General features: G+C 46.0%; 1 protein-coding gene and 2 non-coding genes across 3 annotated transcripts; all 3 read left to right on the top strand.

Annotated features, from left to right (window-relative positions):
* The first annotated feature begins 1,833 nt into the window (after positions 1–1,833).
* On the top strand, positions 1,834–6,164 carry LOC147993016 (phosphoglucan phosphatase LSF1, chloroplastic). Its single transcript, XM_087533133.1, has 10 exons — positions 1,834–2,258; positions 2,551–2,657; positions 3,281–3,734; positions 3,882–3,953; positions 4,057–4,178; positions 4,594–4,809; positions 4,945–5,053; positions 5,216–5,328; positions 5,512–5,659; positions 5,806–6,164. The coding sequence occupies exons 1-10, from the start codon at positions 1,953–1,955 to the stop codon at positions 5,926–5,928; spliced, it is 1,770 nt and encodes a 589-aa protein (XP_087389259.1). The 5' UTR covers positions 1,834–1,952; the 3' UTR covers positions 5,929–6,164.
* A 219-nt stretch (positions 6,165–6,383) lies between these two features.
* Positions 6,384–6,456, top strand: TRNAV-UAC (transfer RNA valine (anticodon UAC)). Its single transcript has one exon. It is a non-coding gene; the product is annotated as a tRNA-Val (tRNA).
* Positions 6,457–8,471: 2,015 nt separating this feature from the next.
* On the top strand, positions 8,472–8,544 carry TRNAV-UAC (transfer RNA valine (anticodon UAC)). Its single transcript has one exon. It is a non-coding gene; the product is annotated as a tRNA-Val (tRNA).
* The last annotated feature ends 4,229 nt before the right edge of the window (positions 8,545–12,773 follow it).

Here is a 12,773-nt window from a genome sequence, read left to right as displayed (position 1 = left end):
CATAGAAACTGTCCCGTCCACCTTATGCCTCTTGCTTCCCTGCGAGCTTGTGTCATCCTCCCCCTCCTCCCCTCCTTTTATGCTTGCTTCCTTCGATTCCAGCCCCCCCCCCTTTGCAATTAGTTAACAGAAGCTGTGTTCCTTCCCCCTGATCCTTCTCTTCAAACTTCAACCTTCTTTTAAATGACCCCGCAGGTTGGGCTTCAGTAGGGTTTTTGACCGGGCTACTACCCGTGCTACGCAGATCCTCATCATACCTATCTTTTGCAGTCTGGTTCCTCCAAGCTCCCCCACCTCGCCCTCCTCTTCCTCCCCGAGTATTCCATGTGCCTCTCTCCTCCTGGCCTGTTTGCGCCCAATGTTCATCTCTTCTAAACTCCGGAGTAATTAACGAGATAGGGTAAATTATAGCACTTTCGTCATGGACACCATTACCATGCTCCTTAGCGACATGACTAACCAGGCCACAAACACCACAAAATATAGGCATCTTCTCATACTCAAACTCAAAATACACCTTCTTCTGCCTTAGTGTAAGGCTTGCACATCTCATCAGTGGCTTCCGCACGTCCAACGTGACTCTCACTCGAATCCCTCCCCTTGGCCCTTGACTGACCGCTCATCCACACGCACCACTTCCCCTGCCTTTTTCGCTAATTGCCTAGCAATACTAGTAGTTCTCATCTTCTCCTTCAGCCCCATCACCCTCATCCAGACCTGGTAAGTATTGAGTTCAATCTCATTCACCTCCGGCCACCCATCATACGGGACCAGCAGTACCAGGCAGTTTCTGAATATCCACGGACCTTCATTCATCACCCTCTCCCAATCTCCCAAGCAACTCATCTGTACCGAAAACAGGTTATCCTCAATTGCTCTAAACTCCACTTCTTGCTCCAGGTTCCACGCCGATCTCATATTGTTGTAGAAGGAACCATGACTGAACTTTTTGTTTGTATGGACCCTAGCCAACGCCATGAATTCAGCATCCTTCTCTAGCTCTTCCAGATCTTCATCTAGTACCACGTCTTCCTCCTCCCCCCTGAGATTCATATACTTAAGCTTATCATTCAACGAATCTTCATGCAACACCCTGGCTCCATCCATCGAACCTTCCGACCCCGGGTCTCCCTTTCCCTTCCTCTTCCCTCCCTCTCGCTCCACCGTCTTCCGCCCATTGACCCTAGATGTGGACAAGTCCGCGCTTGCCATGATCTTCCCGCCTAGGGTTGTTGTCCCTCCTTGCTCTGCCCTTCTGGATCAAGAGAACCCTGCCGGACTAGAAGCCCGATCGGGATCGGATCTAGTCTCGCCGTGTTCCCACGGTCTCCTCGGCCGTCGCCTAGGAGAAGGAAACCCTAATGGGTACGTGACGTTAGGGATTCTGCTATAGAGAATAAATGTTTAATTAGACACTTCTCTCGTAAATAAGCACCGGTACTTAAAAAACTTGGTTTATTTTACTAAACAGCTCCCTACAAGGCCATTGAATCTAAGGGGCTGTTTGGATTGAGCCCCAGCTGGCCCTACCAATTCGTTGGCATGCCAAAATATTGGCGCACCATCCGGCCGCCCTGAGCTCGCCCATGAATTGGCAAGAAAATGAACTGCAGCAGCCCATGCAGTGTGGGCGTGCCAAATAGTTGGCCATTAACCAAATAGATGCCCAGCCTTCAGTCAACGCCAATATTTTGGCTAGGCGTCTGCGGGCTTCAATCCAAACAGCCCCTAGGATCTAACCCGAGAGCATGGGAGAGATTCAACGGCCGAGATGGCCCGGGAGCATGGGAGCATGTCTCCCATGTCTGCACGTGGTACTCTTCCCTTTGCTTCCGCTTACAGTTTCTTTCCACACACTTCCCATCCCCATGCCCCTCTGATCCCGCGCCGCTCCGCTCCGCTCCGGCATTCCGCCCCCGATCAGCACCGCCGCTCGATCCAATCCCAAAATCATGGCGCTCAGCCTCATGCCCCCTTCAAGCATTGCCCTTCTCACCCCACGGGGTCGCGTCAGAGCCGGGTCAGCGGCGCGGCTGCCGCCGCCGGTGTTCAGGGTCCACGCCGCCTCCTCTTCAAGAAGGCGCAGTGGTGGGAGGAGGCGGCTGACCGTCGTGGCAGCCACGGAGGAGGAGGGTCCCGCAGCGGCGGCGGGGAGGATGAACCTCAACGAGTACATGGTCGCCGTCGACCGCCCGCTCGGCCTCCGCTTCGCGCTCGCCGTCGACGGCCGCGTCTTCGTGCACTCTCTCAAGAGAGGGGTAAAGCTTCTACCTTGTAACGTTATTCTTTCTGTTCCTCACTTCCCTTCAGTTGATCTTTACCACTCGAATTGCCACTAATCTACGCTAGAGGGATACTGATTACTGACAGAATACTGCCAACTTGCCAAAATAGCAGAGCTTTTTTTTTTTTGAGAATGAGAATGAGCAGAGCTGAGCTGTTTCTTTGCATTTATCTTTGTGAATGAGCTATCTCTCTGAACTGTGTGCTATGACCATTTCTGATTTGGAAGGTTTTTGCAAATTTACTAACTGTTGTGTGCTGCTGCAGGGAAATGCAGAGAAGTCGCGGATCATAATGGTTGGGGACACTCTCAAGAAGGCAGGCACTGTCCACAATGAGGGTCTTGTTAGCATAAAAGACCTAGGTGACACGGAGTATGGCACTAGTAAAGTTTCTATTGCTGAAACCTTCTTTGTATTCTTCAAGTATCATAGAAAAATCGTTGTGCTAGATAAGAGGTTTTCTTTTTGATATTACCTATGTTATCCTGTATATCTGTTGCAACCTAGAGCAAAATATGTGGTGTCAACTCATAACTGTATGGCATCTCAAAACTATGTCGTGCGGGCATACTTTAACCATAATACTCTCTCCATCTTAAAAAGGAGCGCATCTTAGCAGCAATTCGCATTTGAAGGAGTTTTTTATTATAAAGGATGAGTGGTTGATTAGGCACCCATGCTTCGGAGGCACTTATGCATTTAACTAGTACCAGTTGATATTTAATAAATCATCTAAGCACCTACAAAGAGATGCTTGCATTGTAGGAGATAGGATTTGTAGGTGAGTAATGATGTGGCGAAACTGAGTCGCACACAAGCACTTTGCATTGTGCATGCTCCAACTGTACCATTCCATCGAAACACTAGTGGTTTCAACATCCTTAATTAAACTTACTAATGTTGAATCTCTGAAAGTAGGATGTAACTAGTGGTCACTCTTAGAAGTTTGAACTTGCACTTATTTGTTTGGTATGTTTTCTGTAATGTATCTGCAGGATGGTTCTAAAACAAAAGTCAGGACCATGCAATCTTGTCCTTGAAAGGCCAGTTGTGCCTTATCCAATACACCAGTTGCATCAAAATGAAGATTATCATATCCTATTTAACAGAGGGAGGGTTTCTCTTCCGACCTGGAATAGTGCTATGTTGTCCTCAAAGCTGAATAAATCATCTCCACGAAATGGGAAATCTGGTTTTGCTGTATTTTCCCCAAGGCTACTAAGTTCCCAAGGATGGGCGCTTTTATCTAGTGAGAAAGATGGACTCAATAGGAAGAGTACGAACCTTGCAAATTGGATGAGTGAGATTGTTGGCTTTTACTCTGATGAGGATGACATGGATGCTGAATGGGCACATGGTAGTTTTCCTTTGGAGGAGTACATTAAAGCCCTAGACCGTGCTAAAGGTGAACTGTACTATAATCATTCACTTGGTATGCAATACAGCAAGGTCGGTAAATAATTCTTTATCCTCTTCTTCTTTTGCTATGTATACTACATGAAGTGATGAAGGTGCTATGCATTTCCTTTCAAGATTTTAGGACTAGTCTGTCAATCAGCATAGCAATCTTTGAATATTCGATGTATTTTGTCACAGATTACTGAGCAAATATATGTTGGATCATGCATACAAACACAAAAGGATGTGAAGATGTTATCAGAGACGGTGGTAGGTTCACTGACATAGCACAATGAACAGAAATCTTATTTGTTCAATTTGTACCTGGCCTTTTACCATTCAGTTAAGTTTCTGATATTTTAAAAGGCACCAGGGTATTACTGCTGTCCTGAATTTCCAAAGTGAAAGTGAGCGCATTAATTGGGGAATAAATTCCGAGGCAATCAACGATTCTTGTCGTCAGAACAACATCTTGATGATTAACTACCCTATCCGGTAGGATTTTATTTTTCTCACTAGTATATCAGAATGAAAAACTTAGTTGATTAGAGTGCCTTGCAGTAGCAACAGTGGACGTGCTTAAATATATTATAATATCACTGAGTAAAAGAAATATTTATTCTTGTTGTCAGAATAACATCTTAATGATTAGCAGCAGTCTTTTTCCTGTTAAAAGAGATATTTATTCTTCCTTTATTTTGTAGTTACAGTAAGTAGGGTTATGTAGATACCTGCTAGTATAGTATGTAATGTTCAGCATTATCTCTATAGTATCCCTTCTGTTTGATAACTGTTGCACTTTCCTGTTTAGGAAATAAACATCACTGCTATATAGTTGGCACTTCTATTTTTATTGTTGGAATCTGATTGTCATTGAACTATAGATGCCCTCTATTTTTATTGTTTTCAGAGAGGTGGATTCCATGGACCTGAGAAAGAAGCTTCCTTTTTCTGTTGGTCTTCTTTTGCGCCTAATAAGGAAGAACTACCGTATATATGTGACTTGTACCACTGGATATGATAGATCACCAGCATGTGTGATTGCATATCTACATTGGGTTCAAGATACACCTCTTCATATTGCTCACAAGTTCATCACTGGGTTGCATTCATGTAGACCTGACAGGTAGTTTTATATGACATAGTTTTCTTAATTTTAGGGAATTAACCCAACAAATAAGAGCAGTCTGGTTCTTATTTCCACTGTCTTGGTTACTGTGGCTATTGTTTTGGGAGCTTAAAGTTTCATTTGAATACACAGAGCTGCAATTGTTTGGGCAACTTGGGATCTCATTGCATTAGTTGAAAATGGAAGACATGATGGCACTCCTACACATTCAGTGTGCTTTGTTTGGAACAATGGTCGGGAGGTAAGTTCGTTCATGACAGAATGTATCCAGAATGTTCCCTAAAAAAAGTATCCGGAATGTATCATTGAGCAGTGCTTTTGGTGTGAAATTATTGGGTTAATTTCTATCTTCCTCTTGATAATCACTAACCTGACGGAATTGAATGCTATGCATTTTCTCCAGGGTGAGGACGTGGAATTGGTGGGGGATTTTACAAGTAACTGGAAAGACAAATTAAAGTGCAACCACAAGGGTGGATCCAGATATGAAGCTGAAGTTCGACTTCGACATGGAAAGTAAGCTGTCGATTATTTGATTCTGAAAAAAAAATCAGTAACGAGATTCATCAGTGCCTTGGAGTTGGTATTATACGAGAATATTGCAGAGAGATGCCATCTTTCTATCTTGGTTCAACTTATGATCAATTTTCGTGTGATACTTTAGAGTTATCCACAAGTAACTAACCCATACTGGTTCAGGTACTACTACAAGTTCATAGTTGGGGGTAATTGGAGGCACTCGAGTTCGTTGCCGTCAGAGACAGATGAACACGGAAACGTCAACAATGTGATCAGAGTCGGTGACATCGCCCGGATTCGTCCTGCTCCCAGCCAATTGCAGATAAAGGTACACAACCTGCCTATTTTTACGCTAATTAGACAGATATCCTCATAGTTTCATTTCTCGATCAAACCATGCCTGCTTTTCTAATGCACATGTTTGTGTAGACATCTGTATTATATGATAATAAAATGTGATCCCTCTCATGGCAGGATCCATCTGTTGTTAAGGTGATAGAGAGGGCACTGACGGAGGATGAGCGGTTTTCGCTGGCCTTTGCGGCACGCCTCATGGCGTTTGCAATCTGCCCAATCAGATTGGCTCCAAAGCAGTAGGCATGCCATCCCAACCCAACTCCCGATTCCGTAGTTTACATAAACCTCATGAACAGAGAGCAATCGCTTCGCACTGTATGCTCGTTGAAATCAAACATGGTTGGGCACAATGTATATCTCTTGTAGTTCTATGAGCTGTACCTGAAATGAACTTTCACTCTGGGCCTTTGGGTTGTTCACTCTAAACGGAATAGGTAAAATAACTAACCCTCCAGTACTTTGCTGGAGGCTCTCCCTGTCTCAAGGTAAGAAATTGCCTCTGTAACCCTTTGGGTCGACTATCGGCTTTACCTTCCCGGATCCCGGACTCCTGAGGTAAGGGTTGAGCTTCGCCAAGACAGATCCGTGAGAAGTGTGACCTGAACATTCAGTGCTGAAGATAACCGGTGTAGGCTCGGAACGAAATAATAATGGTTGCCGTACAATTAAGGTGCTAATTACAAATAGACACAACAGCTGCTGTGGTGTAGTGGTTATCACGTCAGTCTTACACACTGAAGGTCTCCAGTTCGATCCTGGGCAGCAGCATTTCCTTTTTTCTTTTCCCTATATTTTTGCCCCAGTCATCTGGCTTTTTTCTGCATGTCAATGATAATATAGCAGGCCGAAATGATTGATTAAATTATTATTTTTCTCTCCATTAATAAACTAGCTTTAGTTCTGCTTTCTTTGTTACGTTCTATCCTTTAGGTGCGCACGCGAACATATTTGTGATCGAGATTAAATTGAACTAATGCATTGAAAGGAAATCACGGACCAACAACAAAAAATTTCATACTTATGCTCTACTAACCATATTGCTAGACCATCATTTATATTGTTTGAATATATCATATGTATCGTCTCCTGGTGGTTGCACCATAAGACAAAGTCTCCCACGCCTACACATGTTGATGTTGAAGTGAGCATCATGCATGGACTCGATATGTGGCCTACAAGAAGTTGAAAACTCTAAGGCCTCGTACAATGTTAGATGCTTATGGGGATGCTTAAAAAAATAAACCAAGGTTTTCTAAAGCACACGTGCCTATTTCTCTAGGAGAGACGCATAATTAAGCATTTATCCCTACAAATAAGCGCCAATGCTTAAAGAAAGATTGCTTTATTTCTCTAAGCACCTCTTCTAACCGTCTTTGCATTGTACAAGGCCTAATACGGTTAGAAACAATATCGATCATTTTGACAATTCCATATAACCTAATATAATGGCACACTCTCACTCGGATCTGAGCCTCCCAGCACTAACCCCATTTAGTTAGCTAGTTCCCAAACATATTGAGGCACCCGTTTTTAAAGGTATATTGAAGCCAACATGAAAAGTCGGCCGCAAAAAATGTGAGGGCGGACATGAGAGAAAGATGTGCCACATTGTGCCACCCATCACGATAACATCACTTAATACCATCCAATCTATACTTGGCCAAGTTATCTTTCTTTAAGACTACTAATCTACATAAATAGCAACTGAAAATCCAGTCGACATCCGCTCCTCATCTTGTCACACATCTGAGCAAAGACAATACCTTGGCCGGTCTGGTAGCGTGAGTCTCTGGTAATAATGTTGTGTTGGGCGAACTCTATATCCTTGGGGGTGTAGGGAAGAACAGGAGCAACATCGTCTCTCCATCAGATCACATCGATGATCATATAGTGTGGGCATAAATTATATAGTTCTTATAAATAGCACCCAAACTTTAGTTATTCTAGGGCGCGTTTGGTTGCAAGGGTGGCCAGGGAAGGGTTGGGGTCGTTCAAAAACTAGACATGTTTGGTTATAAAACACTTGAATGGTTCCACTAAAAAAAAGAATATGCTTTGAAGAGCTGAATCATTCCACCCCAAGAAATCGGCCGAATCATATGGCCACCCATTGCATGCATGATCACGTGAGCATGACTGGTGGTTCCATCCCAAATAATTAGTTCATCTCTTATATACATCCAAACAATTGAATTGAATGGTTCCATCCAAAAAAAATTGAGCGGTCCAAACCCATTTATATGACATCTTCAGCCAAACGCATCCTCTGATTACTCTAACCCACCCAAAAAAATCGCCCTACCCACCCATATCCAATAATGCATCCATTCTCACCTTCAAATTCTGCTATGCTCGACCTCTACGTTCTCCCTCCTCCAACCTCGCCTCGTATCATCTCTCCTCTCATGCGAGCACCAGCACAGTCCACCATCGCTCCACCATCATGGATGATGGGGCTATAACAAGGGGCAGTGGAAGGGTGGATCTCTTAGATCAGGTGGGAAGGTGGCTGAGCCATCCTAACTCAGTATAGTATACGCCTTCTTTGTGAAAAAATGACACTCCCTTTGACCCATATTTATTGTTGGCAATTAATATGGACTGAAGGGAGTACAAGTTATTATTAACAATGATGATTTAGACAAACAATGATAAAAGTTGGTTTGGTGCGTAATGTTATCACGCTGAAGATAACAGGACGATGATACCAACCGTAAGGAGGCTAGGAATGTAATAATAACACTTGCCGTACAATTATGGTGTTAATTAGAAACAAATAAGCAGTTGCTGTGGTGTAGTGGTTATCACGTCAGTCTTACACACTGAAGGTCTCCAGTTCGATCCTGGGCAGCAACAATTCTATTTCCTCCCTAAATTTTTTTGGCCCATTATTTTCCAGTATCTTGTTTTTCTTTTTCTTTGGCGCTGCAGTCAGGAATGACTCAGACGACTATTATTCTGCGCGTCAGTGATACATAGCGAGAGGTTTTGTAGTACATCGTACTACAGAATTTAAGGTGATGAAATAACTTTTTCTATTCATCAACAGACTAACTTTATGATGAATCATGTTACACACACAGGTACACACACAGTGGGAATTGCAAAAACTGCAGATACAGACTAAACTGTACTTCATGAACAGCTGGTCATTAACTCCACTAACTCTAGTATGACAGAGTAATAAAACTGAACTAAAGCAATTCGGAAATGAAAAATGTCTCGTTAGATCATTTTCTTTCTTCTCTATTTTGACTCCACCAGCACTAGCATGACAGAGAAGTAATCACACTGGACCGAAGCGGTGCGAAGAAGAAATTGCCCCTTTAGATTCTCTTTCGTCCATGTTGATGCGGTCAATCCCGCCAAGTGCTGAACACTTTCTTTTTCTTCTACGTTCCAACATCGATTTGGTTTGACCGCGGGCCACTGCATCTTGACTGCGATAATACCTCTCATCATTCACACCGCTCCTATAACAATGAAGTTCAGCAATGAGACACATTTCAGATCCAAACCCACCATGCTTTGCACTTGCATTCTTCCTGCCCCTGCTCACAGAAACCACAATAGGGTGGCCCAAGACAGATACATGGGGGACACATGATGGAGGAGAATGCATCGCAAGGGAGAGGGAAACCCTGCTATCCATCAAAGCAGGTATCACAGTCACATATCGAACCTCACAGGCCATTTTGTGCCCCGCTCGAACCTCACCAGGCTCAAGATCATCGACATCTCTTCCAGTTCAGTTCAAATGCAGTTCGACACTGTTAACTGGGCTTGTGGCGCAACCAACCTCAAATATCTCAACCTTGAGCACAACAGTATATATGGCATGTTTCCTCCACAGTTGGAAAACTTGAGCTCACTTGAAGACCTTCAGCTGAGTGGTAATTATCTGAAGGGGACAGCCTTTGAAGTGGCGGGGGAGGGAGGGGGGGCAAGGGCCCTCTGCATACTTGCTGGCGTTATGTTTTCAAATCACTTGAGTGGTAATTGTGGGTTAATCAGTCGCTGAAGCTCTCTCGCTTGCTGCTACTCGACGTACAATGATTAGACGATCATCCAACAATAGAGAAGTGTCCCATGCAAAGTAAAGATCGTCTATAGTAGTAAACTGAAAGGCGCTTCGCAAGCGATTGGTCATTTGGTCGGTTCCTTCTTTATCCCGGCCGATTTATCCCTGTGTGCACTGGAAGGGATACAAGGGATGGTGACTCGCAGTCACCGCCTAACGCTGGCGATCCGGTCTCCCCTGCCCTCAGTGGCGTCGTCCTCCAAGCCAGGGGGTTCCAGTGGATCTCAGTTCTCGTGCCTCGACTCGGATTATGGTTCTTCCGATGAGGAGGGCACGCCGGCCGTTGGGATCAGGATGGCGATGGATGTGTTAGTCGATGGTGAGACATCTACGGAGTGGACCCCGGTGGTTCGCCGGAGAAGGAAGACGGAGGCCAAGATCGTGCAGGAATTTTGGGAAGATGCCAGGTTTCCAACTCTGGCATCGCGATTCTGGGAGAGACGATCGTCCTCGCCGTCGGAGACCACCTCGGGCCACACAAGTATGGAATTGATGTCTTGCAGGGTTCAAATCGATGCCATGGTAGATGGGACGAAGGATCAGTCAAGGGATACACCACCGATTGGATCAACGACGACTGCGCCACCACGCCGGAGTACTCCATCCTCGTCGTCTGGCTTGAGGGTGTCACGCGCTCCTCGAATGGGCACATGGAGAGGCCCCCTGCCGCCGCGCCGGATCACGCCATCGCCTGTGTTGGGCCAGTTCTTGGCGCGCGGCTGCCAACACGTGTCCGCAGTGGATCGTGGTGGCTCTCCAGCGCCGGTACTGTCGCTCAGATCGGCGGGATTGACGGAGACGCGATCAGTACCGATTCATAATCCTGCTGAGTCAAGGGATGGGATGATTTTACATGTGCCTATCTACGTCGGCGTATGAAGGCCTTGTGGTCGGGCTACCGCATATGCTTCAACAGTGCGTTCGTCATATGCTTCCCGCGAGCCGCCAGTTTCCTCCAACTCGTCAGCGACCTCATCGTCAACGTCCTCCCTGCCAGCGACGTCTTCAACTCCTGCTGTCGGCGACGTCCGCTCTTTCGCGGCTGTTGCGGCGTCTCCGCCGCGCCCAATGGCGACCCCGCCCAGATCGGCAGGATTAATGGAGACGCGATCAGCGTTGATTTAAAATCCTGCTGAGCCAAAGAGGTCGGCCCATATTGCATGATTTTACATGGGCCTGTCTTCGTCGGCGTATGAAGGCCTTGTGGGTCGGGCTACCCCTGATGGCGTCTCCGCCACGAGAGGAGTCGAAGGATCGGACAAACATGCATGCAACTGGACGGATGCCAACCATGCAGTACGAGCTCATGGGCAATGCTAAGGACGTACTCTAGCCGGAGCGTCTACTAATGGCGGATAGGATTGGTGGAACAATGGGGGCCGGCGGCTATCCTCTAGCCGGAGCGTCTACTAATGGCGGATAGGATGTCGACTAATGTAGAGATATTTGGAGGCGGGCCAAGGAAGAAGACGGCCAAAAGAGATAATGGGGAACATTTTTCTCTCTCCGGCACATATATGTGTCAAAGCATATAACTAAGAGCATCTTGAATAGATGATTATATTTTAGTGCTCCATATCGGTGATGTAAAATTTTGAAGCACTAAAAAGTGCTTTTTACATCTCCGAAAGAGGCTTAACTCCAACAAATGATCCAAAACGAAGATGTAAAAGAGTAACTCTAACAGACAGTCTAAAACGAAAATGTAAAATCGGCCGCCGGTCACGTGGTTGCTGTTCAGCCGTTGTACAACCGCGATTTTGCATTGAAATATCACTTAAAATTTTAAATTAAAATGCATCATCATCATAGTTTCAAATCCCTCTACCAAAAGTGCATCGTCCCAATCAAAGTTTTTCGCCCTACAAATTAAAATGCACAGGAATATCATTCATGCCGGCCATCAACACCACCGGCGTTGTGAACCATGGTACGATCATCATCATCGGCTTCTTCAATATCGCTCGAACGGAAGTGACCACTTGTGTTGCACTCATCAAAGTAATCCTTGATGCGTTGCCAATAGGTGTTTACCGTTTGGTCGCTTCCAAGGGATGCATCTTGAGAGACTTTCTTTCATGCGGTGCATATCAACACATCCTACGCATTGGTATAATTTCCACTTCTTTCCTTCTCAACAAAGCCCTTATCGTCCATGTCAAGATTATCATCACCATATTGGGTTTCATATTCTTGTGACACATACTCGTGTAACACATAATCATCATTTGCCACATTTGTCGCGTGCATGAAAGCTTCATCATCAAGACTACAATTGGACGTACAAACATTCAACATCACATTCAATTTGAAACAACAAACGAGAGCACAAAAGAATTATTTTTACCTTTGCGACATATCATCGAACATGTTGGAGGCGGTGGCCGTCGGTGTGGCCACATCTTCCTCCACGGCCGGCAGAGGTCAAGGAACGACTCCTTGGCCGCTGGAGGACGCTACCGGCTGTGGCTGCGAATCGTCGGCCCGAGCCGCCGCGGCTGCCTTCGAGATTTTGGCCGGTCGAGCCATACTTTCGGCCGGGCTGCTGCCGCGATTCGCCGGTCGTTCGCCTCCGCCTCGTGCCTTCGTCGCCTTCGTAGGAGCCGTCGGTGGGGTGGCGACTGCCCAGGGCGGAGCGAATCCGGGCCGACGGGCAGGGGGCGCCGACATGGGCGTGGTCGCGGAGGGTGAGTTCGCCGCAGCGGCGGCGGCGGCAGGGGGGGTCGTCGATTTCGGCCATGGTGGCGGCGGACGACCGGGGGGGGGGGGGGGGGGGGGACAGGTGGGTCATGGGCGGGCGGAAAGTTGAAATGAACAGGCGGTTGGTGCTTCTGCGGGGGGCCGTGGTTTTACATCAGATGTATCTCGTGATGCAAATTTGCATCACGAAGTGTTGTATTCTACATTTTCAGAAGGCGCTGATGTAATTTTTTTATATATGAACCATTTGTTGAAGCAGCATTTTTTGCTTTTGAAACTTTAAAAGTTGGTTATTTTTACATAT

The sequence above is a fragment of the Triticum urartu genome, chromosome 1A (genome assembly GCF_056163025.1).
Source record: "Triticum urartu cultivar PI428250 chromosome 1A, HENAU_Tu73, whole genome shotgun sequence".
In the NCBI taxonomy this organism is placed as follows: domain Eukaryota; kingdom Viridiplantae; phylum Streptophyta; class Magnoliopsida; order Poales; family Poaceae; genus Triticum; species Triticum urartu.
Note: the sequence above shows the minus strand (reverse complement) of the source record. Positions and strands in the feature narration are given on the sequence as shown.

What these genes read in the sequence shown, in the direction of transcription:
- LOC147993016 (XM_087533133.1), top strand. Translation starts at nt 1,953, where the DNA reads ATGGCGCTCAGCCTCATGCCCCCTTCAAGCATTGCCCTTCTCACCCCA. An exon ending in AGATGTTATCAGAGACGGTG is followed by an intron (nt 3,954 to 4,056) that starts GTAGGTTCACTG and finishes AAAAGGCACCAG; the next exon opens with GGTATTACTGCTGTCCTGAA. An exon ending in GTTCGACTTCGACATGGAAA is followed by an intron (nt 5,329 to 5,511) that starts GTAAGCTGTCGA and finishes ATACTGGTTCAG; the next exon opens with GTACTACTACAAGTTCATAG.